The following is a 16,268-nucleotide window of genomic DNA, read 5'->3' as shown; positions in this document are numbered from 1 at the left end:
TTTTGACTACAACTCATAGAATTCAATGCCTGAGCTAATTGGGGGGATTCTGAGAATTTCAATCCAAGAAAATATGCTTTTCAAGCTCTGGTGTCTCATCTCATATGGCTTTTTAAAACTATTATTCAGAGGGATGTCTTAACCATTACAACAGCATGCAATTTGCTTATTCCAGAGTAACTCCACTAAAGTAAAACTGTTATTTGTAAAGCGAAAATAAAAAAGAAATCAAATTAAGACAATTGTACATGTTTGTAAAGTGATCCTGATAGGGCCAAATCTTTAAAGTGGTGAATGTGAAACTTGCCAATATCACTCTGACAGCACAAATAAATTGACAAGAAATGTAGCTGTATTTTATAACCTACACTATACATTTTCTCAAAGGGCACTTCTTTATTTTAAAGCTGAAAAGCATTCTCACCAGTGATCAAAGTCTGTTGAGTCCACAGACATGCTGTTAGAAACAGCTATCTGGACTTGTTAACTCCATCTTGTAATTATTTAACTAATATACTTTAATCTGTCACCCTAGTAAACTGCCAACAAGGCTTTCATAATTGTGAATGGGCTTCTCATTTTAGGATGAACTTTGGCAAAGACTGAATGCAAGCCCCCCTGAGGAGTGCAAGGGAACAGAACCACCAAATGTCTGGTTGCCATCTGTTCTACCCATTTACTCTCCCAATATGTAAATAAACGTCAGAGAGTACAGGGACCAGTGAAACATACGGTTGCTAAGGAAAGCCCACATTTCTGCCTCTCCTCCTGATGAGCAGAGCAGTGGCCTCAGATACATGCTGAGAGTACACCATGAAAGACTCTTTTGGGATTCAACAGCCTCCCCTTTGAAACACCATCACCCTCATAAATAAAGCCCTTACTGTCTGATGGATGCCCCTTTTCCAGTGTGGAACCCCTGAAAGAGTAAACTAATGGCTGAATGAAAAAATAAACCTGGCAAGCACCCTAGTAGAGGATTGTATTTTCCTATACTTTCTGTGGTTGATGCAGTAGAAAGAAAATAAATGCTACAGCATGCACTATGTATACTATAAAATTCTAGCACACCTTTGTTGATAGGTCACTGACAATAGCACACAGAGCAGACAGCCATTTCCCGATTTCTACAATCATGAAATATATCGGTAAAGCAAGCCTTGAATCTGTCATATTACTTACATTAACCTTCAGTTATTAAGAAGACAGAGAGAAAGCAAATGGTAATTTATACCATTAATTTAATTAATACCAATTAATGTAAATAATTCTTTATAAGCTTGTTTATCACAAAATTGAATTTGGACGCCAGTTGACACTTTATAAAATGTCCTGTCAGGAATTTTAGGAGCTGAAGTACAAAGCACCTGGAGAATCAAATGTTGGGAATCACTGGTCTCAAGTAATGTCACACTACTAGAACTGCAAGGCAAAGGGCTAGAATTCAAATCCCACCTTTCCACTGAAACAAAACATCCAATAAAATTTATATCAAAAATTTAAACACAAACTGGAATACAGAAAACATATAAAAGTGAATGACCAAACATGTTACCTTTCAAATGTCAAACAGACTGAAGTTCCATTAGAGAAAGCTTAGTTACATTATAGTTATATTACATTACTATTCAGATTTTATAAGTCAAACTAAATTATTCCTGATCCTGTTAGATTGCTCTGTTTTAATGATATTTCCTATGCTATTATACATTTTCATCCACCTTGTTGAACCAATTACTCTTTAATCGGCCCGTATTTTGGCCTCCCCCCCCCCCAGTTCTTTTGTTGCTTGATGCTTATCTATTATTGTTATGTTTGTTCCATGCTTTTAAATTGCATTTTGTTATTGCTCTGCTTTTAATTGTATGTTCCCTGGGCTTGGCCCCATGTAAGCCACCCCGAGTCCCTTTGGGGAGATGGAGGCGGGGTAGAAAAATAAAGTTCTTCTTCTTCTTCTAGTTTGATCCACTAACATAATGCATTCAAGAAAAAGTCCCAGTGGAGAAAACATTCTCAGATGAACTAAGATTCAGTCTCTAGCCCATTTGAATATATACATTTAACCTAACAAGCCTTAATTATGAGTAGACCTGTAAAAGATGAATCTTTAAATCTACATATTACATCATACTGATATTTTCACTATCACAGAGAACACAATAAATTTCAAATTCCTATTTTATATGAAAACACAGGTATTGACACTTTTACTTCTTCTAATCCAAATAGGGTTGGATCATTTGCAAATTTACTCATATTTAATTTTCTGCTTTAAAATCTTTAGCAGGTCAACAGCTCTAATGTATACAGTAGGCCTGTGCAATCAATAAAAATGTTTCCATACTCATTACTAAATTGGGGGTGTGGGTGAAGAGTTTCTAAAGGGTTTCTACAATATAACTTTTTTTTTGTTAAATAATTGCACAAGTGGGGAAGCTTCCAGGGCTTCTTTCTCTCTCATCTTTAGAGCTATCAGGATGAAACTTGCTAGAATGGTAGAACACATTTACAACAGTTATTCCCCCCCCCCCCAAAAAAAATTTCAGAACGTTTCACACATTCACTAATTCTTGGGATTTTTAAAAAACAACTTTTTAAAAAACTACAAGTGCTATCTCCTTGAATTTCTATTTTCAATGATATGTGTAACACAACCAGGGCATCATTCTCCCCAAGTTTCAGAAAGATTTGTACATCCACTGGTTTTTAGGGTATTTTAACCAATATAAACTTAACAGTACTATTTCACTGGAAGACCCCCAGGGCCATACTGTGCAGCCCCCTTCTGATAGGCTGAAAAAGCAAGCAGAGTCAAAGCAACCCCAACAAATGCCAATCCAACCTTTGAAATAATAATAATAATAATAATAATAATAATAATAATTGGAAACCTACTTGGTAAACTTGGAGTTATTGCCTCTCAACTTTGCCTACATCACAGGGTTGATTCCATTCCCAACAATACCCTTTTATTTTGGAATCCCTTTAGAAAGAGAATATGGGTTTCGCCCCACCAAAACTTTCAGGGAAGAGGAGGAGGCACAAAGGGGTAAGCAGAATTCTGGGAAATGAAGTTTGGAAAGGCAAAGACCACTGTGGCAGAGAGTTCAAAAGGCCCTAAACTAAATTTCCCCAAATTCTGCTTGCTTCAGAATACTGGGGCTGCCCTCTTTAAACACTCAATGTGATGGTCTCTGCCGGCCTCTTTCTGGTCCAGCCATATGCTGGAGAGGCTTCTTTCTTGTCCGGCCATCCAGCCAGGCATCCCTCCCTCCTTCCCACCCGGGCCCCCCTCATCGCCCCATTTGGGGAAAGAGTGGGGCTTCTCCTAGACTCCGGACCTTGCCATCCTCCTCAGGTCCTTTGGGACCCTGAGGAGAATGCCCTTTTGGGGGGAGAAGCGGGGCCCACGATGGTGATCTGGAGTCACTTACATAACTCATCTGAAAGTCAAAGGTCAGTGTTTTCAATCAAGTTTTTTGCATGGGCAGTCCTCACATTTCTAAATATAGTTTTGTGTGTACAAATCTTACAAAATAGATATGACAAACAAGTTACAAATGAAGTTTTGCACAGCCTAAGTATACAAATATGAACAAATCCAGTGCTTTGATTCTCAAGCACACACAAATAGATTCTAAAATATCTGAAGTTTATTTATTTATCCCACTTTGTTAACTGGTAGGTGAGGCATTTTTTTTTCATCACCAGGGAACTTTCTGTGATCAATTCTGTGATTTATAGAAGGTGACTAGTGCTTATGATGAAAGGGAACTGGTACTAAGCCAATTTTGACATTCCTTCAGAATTTCAAAAAAGGAGGCAAAGCAATTCACATTAACTTTCCCTTTTCATAATATTCAGTAAGGAAAGAAAAGCTTTCCCTTTCTTTATAGTGTGATTATGGTTCAGGTTGTTATCAGAATCTAGGTCTGTGTGTGTGTGTGTGTGATGCTAAATATGATAGGTAGAAACACAATGAAGAGATTTCATCTCTTAGATGATGACTAATCCTTGTCAATCATGTGAAAGTTAAACACAGGAAAGGAAATGAATACCTAATTCATCTGCTAGTCCTGCTTGTGCAGATCTATGAAATCACTGGGATCCTGGCAAGTCAACATGGATCTGCTCTAGTGGGCACTGTCAACCACATCTCTAGTTTATTTTAAACAGCTGAACTTTAAAGATCTTCACTAGATTTGATTGAACAGGACAACTGTAATTTTTCTAATGTCACCTTCAAGCAAAATGTTTCAGTTGTAATTTTCTTGGACTAGATAAGTCACAAAATTCTCCTCCTGTTATTTAAACTCATTGCTGCCCATTAATTCTGAAGTGAAAATGTAATCACATTCCTAAATTCTCCCACCAATTTCAGCTGCTCTACATGACCAGCTCTTATCTGTATGTCTCTGGTTTTATGACTTTTCGCAGACTTCCCTTGATGAAAAAGCTATAAAACTGGAGACAAATAGGTAAGCCCTTTCTTCGCTCAGATCAACACTTTCTGCCACTTTTAATGATTCACTGTCCCAGATTTTTATATGCCTTCTTCAAGCTTTTTAAGATAGGGCACTCTAAACATCTAAATATAGTAAATATGTTAAGTATTTTAAGAAGTTTAAAGAGGTCTTTTATGAGCAAATATTCACCTTTGCCTCCTTCTACCATAGCAGTGAAAATTATACTTCTCTTTACACAGAACTAATCCTAACTGCTGTCTCTTGCTTGGGTAACTCCAAATCAACAAGCCACGTTCTTTTTAACTCTCCATAAGTGCAGACAGTATCATTTTAGAAAAAGGTAGAATAAAAAAGCAGAAAAGAGCCATTAATTCTTGGATGGATAAGCAGCTGTGCACCCCACCATACATGTATTGGGAATTTCTGCATCATTTCCAATGGCTCAGAAAGGTAAATTGTTTTATACAATAAACTGAGTAGCATAACATCACTTGAACTTAACATCACTTGAACTTATCTCCCAGAGCACCCCTCCCATCTACTAAAAGGAACCGTAGTATCTGAGAATGCTTGCTAGGTATGACCAGCAAAGGCCTTCCTAGAGTCCTTTTCATTTTGATTACATCTCTTTCCTAAATACGGTGTGAACTAATGACTTTCTCATGTGTTCTACGATCAGAATTGGGTTGTTGCCATGATGTGCTGTTACATATTCTATTGCAATTGCCCTTGAATCTTTACATTTTGCTGTACACTGTGTCATAATCACATGAAAAGCGTAAGAGTCTCAATGGGGCTGTCAAGAGAGTTTAAGTGAGGAAAAGCATTTTTATTTGTCTTTTAGAGAGCCATACAACACCCATAAAGTACAGCTCCTCAGTAAAAGAATCTGGTGAAGTGCTTTCAGGAAAACAAAATACTTTGTTTATCTATTTCGAAATTAACTTCTAAGCCAATGAGGTAAAAGTCCCATTTGTCTCTTCATAAATGAATAACATTGCTCTCTTCTTCTTTTAATGAACCAGCAGTGCAAAAAATTTAGCTGTTATAAATTTGAAGCTTTTCTTTCCATGATCATCAATTTCTTGTCAACTGTACAAGAAAGATTCAGATCCCACCTCCCAGCTGTTACAGTGAGCTTTCTTACATCATGTGTTTGGAAATGGGATTTTTCAACAGAGGAAGTGAAGCGCTAAGCCGCTCTATCCAAGACTACACGGATCAGTGACTGTCAGCAGCGTATAGACCACTGCTGTGACATCACACTTTCCACACTGCAATGGCAAAAGATGTACATATCAAACAAATCTGGTCTCTCTGTCTGTCTTTGTTTAGCTATTCTGAGTAATGACTTTTCATTTTCTCCATTATGTATCAAAGGAGGCTGAATATGTATTTTTGGGAATTTTGCTTGCAGAATCCAGAAAAAATAGAGTGAAGCACCTGAGGCATCCTTATTTCATAGTCAAAGTCTTACCAACAATGATAGCTTACAGCATGATGACTGGTTCACTGTGTATTAGTCAAGCCTTCCAATAGCACAATTAACGACTCATCGAGGAAGGAAAGTGTAAAACTATTCCATTTCTGTTACACTAGACTTAAATAGTTGGCCAGAATATACTTGGTGACAGAAAACAGAGACAACCTTAAAAGCATGAAAAATACTTAGAGAAAACAAAATGTTGATGCAGCATACAAGCACATGCTACGGAGTACTAGCTTCATATTTCAAACTCCTGTCAAAAGAAGCAAGATGGGGACTCAAGTAAAAAAATGTAACAAATCCTGTCACAGAAGACAAAATTGCAATCCTGTATGGCTCAGAGTAGTGTAGTCTGCAGGCAGACCCGTGACAAGCTGAGTGATATACCACTTCCAACTAACTGGACAGACTTAAACTGTCACATGACTATTCCATGTCTTTTGAGGAATGGGAGGGAGTGCAGAAATATCTAATACTTCATAGCCAGGCATAAAATTATTGTAGCAGTATTGAGACCCCAGAACACCATGGAAGATCCCAGTGGTGGTGTCATCATTTGGCATCTATCTATGGGGAGACCTTTCTGCCTACTCCGCATAAAATAGGGAATGGCCATGTGTGGGGCTGCAGAGGCTGCTCTGTAAATTGGCAGCATGGTTGAGGAAAAGAATACCAATCTTCACTGTATCCCCAAAAATGGACAGACATGTATATATCACTAACAGGACGCAGGGCAAAGAAAAGAGGATAATTGCACATCATGTATGTTTATCAAGGAACTATGGGGCTTGATAAGATTTGTGGCTGTATGTGGCTTTGGATGATATTGCATTCAGAAAAGTCCTCTTCTAAAATCATTCTGAGTTGCATGGGACTCTTTCCTGACTTTGTAAACAAGTCAGATGTCAAATTAAAAGAGCTATTGCCAATTTTTTTCCCCCTGTAACAGTATTCGTATTCCTCGGAGGAAAAATAACAGTATGGCAAGCAAAAAGAGCAGTGGACTCTTTCAACCTGACCTAGTTCTTCTGTTATAGCTGATAGAATATCTGTCAAATGTCGGAAAATGGACTGAGGAAACTTTGTCCACTTTTAAGGTACTGTTTCCTGCCAGGAAATAAAACAGGGAATGAGCAAGATTCCCTGTACTGAAGAGGTACTCTACAGGCTTTCCTGTGAAGGAAGTCAAAATTTAACACTTCAGATTTACAAAATTAACACTGTTCATGACAGCTGTTGCAATAAAGTTTCCTCTGCATCACATGGTCATGGAAATGAAAATCCCACTGAAATCTTATAGCCAATGTATCAGGGGGTCATTTCATATTCGGAATATTTTTCCTTATTGATAATATATAATGAGCCCATGAACTATAGGATGAAGTCTTTAAAATCCCATTTTATCTTGTCTTGTGTTCACACTCACCATCAAATGAAACACAATTGATTCAAACGGGAAAATATAGCCTTGTTTTTCATTGCTCCTCTTTCAACAACTAACAACTGGCAAAAAGATACTCAATGTATAAGAGACCCTTATCAAGTATTCTGGCAGTGGCTGGGAAGGGAAAGTCAATACACGAATAGGCCCTGAATGTTTCCTTAGCTGCTTCATGGCAGCTCCTCTCTGCCAATGGTAAGGAATCACTGACCCACCAGATGTTTTTGCCTACAGCAAGGGACTGTGAGAGAAACAGCCAACACAATTTGGACAGCCAAAGGTTTGCTACATTAGAGATTTCTTATGTGCATGTCTTTTATTAGATATTGGCCAGTCATGACCTTCTTATGCTTTCCATGTGGATTACAGATCCTATACAGAATAGTGGGAATGTGAGAAATTTGTGATTAGATGTGAGATTCCAGGAACCTGCATGGCCATGACTATTCTACAAAAGCCCTAAGTATACAATGTGAGCACCTCATTTTCCTTAAACTAAACAACCAGAAGCCTTAATGATTACAGAAACAAAATTCTGCAAATGGAAACTATTTCTGAAAAGAGACCAAAACTACAGATGGATAGGAGGCATGGAGTTTCTAATTAGTAATATGCACAATGTCTAATTTAATCTAGTGAAACTGACAACACATACATGCTACATAAATTAGGTAGCATATGATTTACTCAGGTGAGCAAGAACATTTTAAATATCTAGAAACTACTTGAAGACTTTTTCCAATATGCAGCCAGGGACACTTTTTCCATTCACTAGCCTCCACTTTTCTTGTGATTTTCATTTTGGTGGCCAAATTTACAGATCTATGCCTTCTTAATATCCTGAAAGTAGTTATCAATGCAGGATTATATATTCTGCCATATTCTCTGTTTTACTCTTCGTGCTTGCCCAATATGGAATTCTGTTAGCATATGCTATTTATCTTGCCTGCTATATACAGGAACACAGCTCTTGCTATATCTTAATTAATTAATTAATCCCAGATTGAGATTTATTGTATTGTGTACTGCAGATATCTTGCTGTAACCAAGAACTGAAACACCTGTTATTCTCAATATCTTGAATCAAAGTATCTGACAAAATATTGAGTATGAGATGACAAAAGTGTGTACAGACTGATTAATAAAACAAAACATCTATATGAAAAAGAAAAGGGGATTGAAGGATGAAATTATCTGATAAAATTTAGTTCATACTCACCTTCCCCCCCCCCCCCCCCCACACACACATTTAAGCTTGAACTGCATTTTACAATGTGGTTTCACAGATATATTATACAATGGGTAATATGCAAAGGTCTATAACTATAAATAATTGAGGCTGAAAATCTATACACATTTACTGGAAGAATTTTCCAGTAAACAACCAAAATAGAACAGGCCTATAAAGCACTGCATCATAAGTTTCCTACAGAAAATATTTCACATCTACAGTGAACTTGTATTTCTAGAGAGGGAGAGAGAAGTCCCTATGGGTGAACTGAAACTAACAGCAAATCTATTCACTAAACCAAAACCGTGGGCATTAGAACGGAGAATTAAGCATCCAAAAGCATGGCTGACTTAATAAACTTTGGTACCTAAATAAAATGAGAAGGCTTACTTTTTTCTGAGGGGACAAAACATAGACAAACTCTGAATAAATTTCAAGTTATAAGACATCCCTTTATTCAGTACTGGAAATCTAGGGACACCCTCATGTCTTATTCCTTTTTAATCAGTACCATAATCATTCAGTTTCTTACATTTAGATTTTTCCTTCTTTCTTCTATACATATATGCCTTACTGACATTTATTACAATCAAAATAGAGTGACAATGTACATTTCTAAAATGATGAAAATTATACCTTTATTTTCTCATGAATATGTCTTAAGGAGTCTGCAGTTCCCATATCTGCATCATCAGCAATACACACAATATCAAGCTTCATCTTCATCTCCAAATTTAGCATTTTCTGGATGTCTTTCGTTGTAATCACAATGGCCTCTAAAGTGCAGAAGAACAGACAAGTTTAATACAAATCTCCTGATGTTTATGTAATACTTTCCCTCTGGAAGCGGAAGCAAGGGGGCTGCCCCTCTTCCCGGGTCCCTTTCCTCTTTTCTTGCACCATGACTTCGCTGACCCAGCTTAACTCGGGTCTAGTGCAGCGCCATGCCGAGGCTTCCCGCAGTGCCACCGACAAGAAGCGGGTGGCTGGAGGGAGACGTCACAGGAGGTGGTGGCAGCGGGGGCATGGACACCAGAAGCCCCTAGGAGGATGGGTGGCAGGATGAGGCCGGCAATGAGAAGGGTGACTCCAAGGAAATGTGGTTGGGCCTCAAGGACCGAGAGGGTTATACATCGTTTTGGAATGATTGCATTTCCTCTGGGCTCCAAGGATGCATGTTAATTGAATTGGCACTGAGAGGGCATCTTCAGCTGGAGGCATTTGGACATTTGGTCTTTGTGGACTGCATCTCCCAGCATTCCTCACCATTGACTGTTGGGTAGTGTACCCAAAGACATCTGGAAGGCCATATGATTCTCATCCCCAATTCAGCAGAAATATCCCACCATGAGAAGGAAAAAGCAAATTTCATCAATTCTTCCTTCACCTTGCAATAACATGGGCCCTCCAAAAGTCTGTGCTAGAACTATTTTCATATTACCTTGTAAAATTCACCTTGTTCTGTAGGCAGGACCTAGCTTATTGAATTTAAGTTAATACCAAATAGAGAAGCTGTTAATACACTATGTGTTATTAACAGTTATGTGTTATTCAGTTTGGTCTAATAGAAATGACAACTTGACCTGCATGGTGTGTACAACCAACCAGAAATATTTACTAATACTTCAATATTGTTTGCCTTCCACAATTCTTCTAATATTCTTCTAATATTCTTCTAATATTCTTCTAATATTCTTCTAATATTCTTCTAATATTTTGTATTCTCAGGAATTGAAGTTTTGTTTCTTTCGTAGGTTGGTTTTCCTTTTAGATTGTCCTGGGGTGGTCTAAGCTCTCATCTTTCACCACTCAAAAAAAAGGGACAGTTCCTTTTATGACAAGTGTTAAGGTACATTACACACCTTGACTCGTGGATAAGCTAACCCAGGCTTTTGGCTTGATTTTTGACTAAACTTTCTAGACTTATACATGAAAATATAGAGGAATTAGTTCCAGAAGAACTGAAATATTATTTACCCATTTTAACTTTGAATGAACATGGTTTTATTTCTGTCATACACTGCACTTAAATGTTTATGTGTATAGTAGATTTCCTTATATGTTGTTCTTATCCAGCTCTGGCTGAAATGCTTATAGAAAACTGGCATATTTCCCAGATGATTCTGCCATAGATTACATATAGGCCTTCCATACACTATATGGCATGCAGCCTCAAGTTAAGAGAAAATGGGACTTATGTAGCTCCTATATATGTTTTAAAATTAGTAGCAACCTAGAAAGGTACATATATTCCGTTTTTCTGAACATTCTTTCCACTATCTGTCATTGCAGAGTCCCTAAACGCCTATACTGAAGTACAATAGATAGGAATGCTATACTACATCCTTTACATTATTCCCGCCCTCCAACCCCAAAAGACAAATGTCACAGTTGTGATTGGTTAGACTACTATTTGCGGGATCAAATTCAGCAGATTTTCCATTTTTGTGTGTAATTCCTTCCCCAACATGTTTACAATGTATCACAATGCCAATTTCTCTCTGATATTATGTATCATTTTACCACACTGCAGACTGCATATTATTGGCTTTTAAAATGTTTGTTGCTCACCTTCAAAACCAACCTGTTCCAGCAGGTTCAGAGGATACCATATCAAAGGCTTATTTCCAACAGGGAGGAGAGCTTTAGGGATGCTTGACGTTAGATCCATCATGCGGGATCCACCGCCAACTGCCATCACCACTGCTTGAAACTCCATGACAAAAAACCTAGAGAGATGAAACAAAAAATCTAGAATCAAAAATCAGCAATCAGTACAGTCACTCCAGAGGAAGAAAGCATAGAGCTTAGCAGTTCACCTGCATCAGATGTGTGAACCATATGACCATCCTGAAGCATTTTTTAAAAAAGATAGCTTTTATTCAAACATGCAAAATAAAAGAAATAGAAATTTACAAAACAAGAAAAAACAAAAAGAAAAAAAATTACGAGTACAAAGAAAAACAAAGTAGAAACCATTACCATATAAAACAAGGGACAAGAACAATGCTTCATTTTTAGATATAACTAAACTACAACAGGTAGCACATTTTTATCTACAACATACAAACTAAACATTCCAAACAGATATCTACTAAAATTAATCTACAAAGCCTCACACTCATTGCATGCTGACTTTAACTTCCAACTTGTTACTCCCTTTAAATGTGCTTATTTCTGTGCTTCTACTTTTAACAGCATTCATCTAAATCAGAAAACCAATAATTTAAGCTTGTCCCCATCTTTGCTGTAAAAAATAGTCCCAGTCTTCATTAAATTTAGTCAATGATTTCTCCTTGATCAATATTGTTAATTTGTCCATCTCTGGCAATCCTCATGTCTTCCAGATACTGCTGAGCTGCAGGTCCTATCATCCTTCACCACTGGCTATGATAGCTAGGATTCCTGGGAAATGCAGCCCAAGAACTGAAAGGCCACATGATTCCCAGTCCAGACCTATATCTAGAAACATGCTAACAGCACCTAGAATGGTTATATGGCTGACAATAATGCCTTTAATTGTTTTAATTAATATTTAATCTATTGTTTTAAATTGTTGTTATATTGTTGTATCTGTTTATATGTTATGGCATCAAATTGTTGCCAAGTGTACGCTGTCCTGAGTCCCCCTCTGGGGGTTGAGAAGGATGGGGTAGAAATGCTGGAAACAACCAATAAATAATAAATAGAAGCAACTGGCCACAATATACTTTTGCACAGCATTGCAGTACTGACACAGCCCTATCCCTGTCTTCTCTGAGGCTGGCAATTCTCATTCATAATTCAACGAATGCCGCTTTTACACCTCAACCCAATATCTGAAACACAATGTTTCTGTTTAAAAAAAAAAAACAAAGGAGGAGACCTCTGGCTTGGGTTAGAGTAGTCTGTGGCAACTCATTGTTGAGAGCAAGACACTTTCCCACAATATTCAGGAACTTGTTATGCTGATTTTTTAAATTGTCTTCCCAGTGCCTTCCAGTACTGGATATGGGGAAAGAACAAGACATTCAGACAAATAAGCTGACTAAGCTGCTGGAGGAGAGTTCTACAGAAACAATGGGCAGCCAAAACCAAAACAACAACAAATAGGCTGAGAACAAATCAAGATTGAACTATCTTTAAAAGTCCAAGTGATTGAAGAGAGGCTATTAGACTTCAGTAACATCAAGATGAGTCATAGTTACTGAATGGCAAGATGACTTCAGAATGATTTGTGTATATGCTCTGCAACAGAGTGAACTATCTGTACCTTTTTTTCTTTCAGTAGACAAAAATAATCAACACATTTTCCGAAGGTTTAACATAAAATGTTTTAAAGATTTAAATATGCACATAGCCTAAATGAGCTTAATTAGAATTATAGTGCACTTCTAACCCCTGTGAAAGTAGCGAGACTAAGAGTCTCCAGCATCCACATACAAGTCTCCTCCTCTCCTATGATATGCTGGGTCCTCTGTGTCCACTGGGATTTGGTTTTAAAGACAAACACACAAACAATATCAAAATCTGTGGGTGCTGAAGCCCCATTATATACAGTGCTGTAGTGAAATATTGCCCCTTATATAAAATAGTAAACTAAAGGTTTGGATATTTATAAAACATTTTCAAGATCTGGGTGGTTGAATCTATGGATGTAGAATCTATGGATACAGAGGGCCACCTGTACTCAACTAAATCTGACAAAAAAAATGAAGAGGAGGAAAACAGAATAATGTTCATGAAAGAGGAAGAAAATAAGAAAAGGGGGAAACCAATACAGGCAGTCCCTGAGTTACAAACATCCGACTTGCAAATGACTTATAGTAAAGAACAGGGTTGAGACAACAGGAAGTGAAAGCAATCTCCCCGTCGGAAGGGAAATTCACTCCTGGAAGAGTTCTCATGGGGAAAAGGTGTTTTGACTGAAGCTTTATCCCCAATCCTTGTTTACAAAACAAGTCAAAATTTTCAGAATACAATTATCACAAGGACAGAAAGTGGGGTGAAATCTTCTGAACAGGGGCACAGGCAGCAAAACAAACACCACAGGGGTGTTAACCTTTCCTATGCTATCCAAATCTTACTTATATATGTGTGTGTGTGTTTGGCTGGAGTTACACTTTAAAGAATATTATTTATTTATTTAAAACTTTTATATCCCGATCTTCTCTACCTCTGCAGAGGGACTCAGACCGGCTAACAGCAAAGATTCAATGCTAACACTGAAAATCTAAAACATAATACACAACATTAAGTTACCAATTACATATAAGATAAATTACATAAATTACATAAAATTACATAAAAGCCGTTCGCCAAGATAAAATAGTGTCCAACTCAGTCCGTATGTCCAGTCCATATATTGTGATCAGTACCATTAGTCGATTGCCGGTCTCAGACATCATTCCGCAAAAGCTTTGTGGCACAGCCAGGTTTTCACTAGCTTCCTAAAGGTCAGGAGGGAGGGGGCAGATCTAATTTCATTTGGGAGAGAATTCCATAGCAAAGGGGCCACCACAGAAAAGGCCCTGTCTCTCATCCCCACCAGACACGCCTGCCCAGATGGCGGGACCGAGAGCAGGGCCTCTCCATACGATCTTAACACTCTTGATGGTTCATAGGGGAGAATATGTTCGGACAGGTAAACTGGGCCAGAACCATATAGGGTTTTATAGGTTAAAACCAGTACTTTGAATTGTGCTTGGAAGCTAATTGGCAGCCAGTGGAGGGAGCGTAACAAGAGAGTTGTACGCTCCCTGTACCCCACCCCTTTTAGTAACCAGGCTGCTGAGCATTGGACTAATTGCAGCTTCCGGACAGTCTTCATAGGCAACCTCATGTAGAGAGTGTTGCAATATATACGGGATGTTCCAATGTACATACACATTCAATTTAAGAACAAACCTACAAACGCCAATGATGTTTTTATTGCTTTTGTAGTGTTTTATATTGTTTTAACTTGTACTATGATATTATGTGTACTGATTTGTTGTAAACCGTCTCTCAAGGTTTATCTACACCAGGCATGGGCAAACTTGGGCCCTCCAGGTGTTTTGGACTTCAACTCCCACCATTCCTAACAGCCTCAGGCCCTTTCCTTCGCCCCCTCAGCCGCTTAAGCGGCTGAGGGGGCGAAGGAAGGGGCCTGAGGCTGTTAGGAATGGTGGGAGTTGAAGTCCAAAACACCTGGAGGGCCCAAGCTTGCCCATGCTTTATCCACACTGTAAGCGGCCTAGTTCTTTGAGGGAAAGGTGCTGGGCCTTCCCTTCCCAGCATCCCACTGTCTTACCTGAAGTCCCAACCAAGACCTCCTTTCTGTCCCACTGAGAAGTAACCAATAGCAACAGCCGCCCCTCTGAGGCTCTTCTACGCATGCGCCGCCGCCGGCACCTGCCTTAGTCGAACAGGGCCGTGTTTCTTCGCAGGGTAAATCGATGAGGGAAATCCTCCTTCGCTTCGCTTGGGAAGAGCGCCGAGCGATGGATCCCAATCCGTAGAAAGCTTCAAAAGGTTGAAGAGGAGGGAAAAGCGCCGCTTCCCTTCACATTCCTCTTCTCCCGTCTCTCGTGGTTGTTTCGCCCGGGCAAAAGAAAGAAGGGACCGGGGGAAGCAGGAACATGGGGCACACCGGAAGAGAGGAGAAGGAGGAGGAACCAGATCCGCCGAGGGAATGACGCAACTTCCGGTTTGCTGTGGCTTCTGCTCTGCATGGTCTCTCCTTTCTTAGAGGCTGCATCTACACTGTAGAGTTAATGCAGTTTGACACCACTTTTACTGTCATGGCTTCATGCTATGGAATCCTGGAATCTTTAGCCTTCTTTGCCAGAGAGTGCTGCTGCCTCACCAAACTACAAATCCCATTACTCCATAGCATGGAGCCATGGCAGTTAATGTGGTGTCAAACTGCATTAATTCTACAGTGTAGACGCAACCTTAGTTTCACTAGTTCTTTAGCCTTTGCCAGACAGTGCTGGTGCCACACCAAACTACAAATCCCATGACTCCATAGCATGGAGCCATGGCAGTTAAAGTGGTGTCAAACTGCATTGATTCTACAGTGTAGACGCAGCCTTAGTTTCACTAGTTCTTTAGCCTTTGCCAGACAGTGCTGGTGCCTCAGCAAACTATACATCCCATGACTCCATAGCATGGAGCCATGGCAGTTAAAGTGGTGTCAAACTGCATCGGTCCTACAATGTAGACAAGCTTAGTTTCACTAGGGCTTTAGCCTTTGCCAAAGAGTGCTTTGGCCTCAGCATACTACACCTCCCATGACTCCATAGCATGGAGCCATGGCAGTTAAAGTGGTGTCAAACTGCATTAATTCTACAGTGTAGACACAACCTTAGTTTCACTAGTTCTTTATCCTTTGCCAGACAGTGCTGGTGCCACACCAAACTACAAATCCCATGACTCCATAGCATGGAGCCATGGCAGTTAAAGTGGTGTCAAACTGCATTGATTCTACAGTGTAGACGCAGCCTTAGTTTCACTAGGTATTTAGCCTTTGCCAAAGAGTGCTGGTGCCTCACCAAACTACAAATCCCATGACACCATAGCATGGAGGCATGGCAGTTGAAGTGGTATCAAACTGCATGTGTAGATACAGCCAGAGGCAGAAAGAGGAAACTGTAGGATTTGTGCCTTGAGCCAGGCTGCAAT

At 39.1% G+C, this 16,268-nt stretch overlaps 1 protein-coding gene across 1 annotated transcript in view; it reads right to left on the bottom strand.

The window, feature by feature from the left end:
• The window catches only part of EIF2B3 (eukaryotic translation initiation factor 2B subunit gamma), a 99,395-nt gene extending 84,145 nt beyond the window's left edge, over positions 1–15,250 (bottom strand). The window contains exons 1-3 of the mRNA XM_060773407.2: positions 14,896–15,250; positions 11,196–11,353; positions 9,261–9,400 (exon numbers count right to left, since the gene is read on the bottom strand). Of these exons, the coding sequence (XP_060629390.2) occupies positions 9,261–9,400; positions 11,196–11,343 (288 nt within the window). The 5' untranslated portion in view covers positions 11,344–11,353; positions 14,896–15,250. The remainder of the gene's footprint in view (positions 1–9,260; positions 9,401–11,195; positions 11,354–14,895) is intronic.
• Between the last annotated feature and the right edge of the window lie 1,018 nt (positions 15,251–16,268).

This window comes from Anolis sagrei, chromosome 4, assembly GCF_037176765.1.
Source record: "Anolis sagrei isolate rAnoSag1 chromosome 4, rAnoSag1.mat, whole genome shotgun sequence".
Taxonomy (NCBI): Eukaryota; Metazoa; Chordata; class Lepidosauria; order Squamata; family Dactyloidae; genus Anolis; species Anolis sagrei.
The sequence above is the reverse complement of the archived record's forward strand: the minus strand, read 5'-3'. Positions and strand labels throughout refer to the sequence as shown.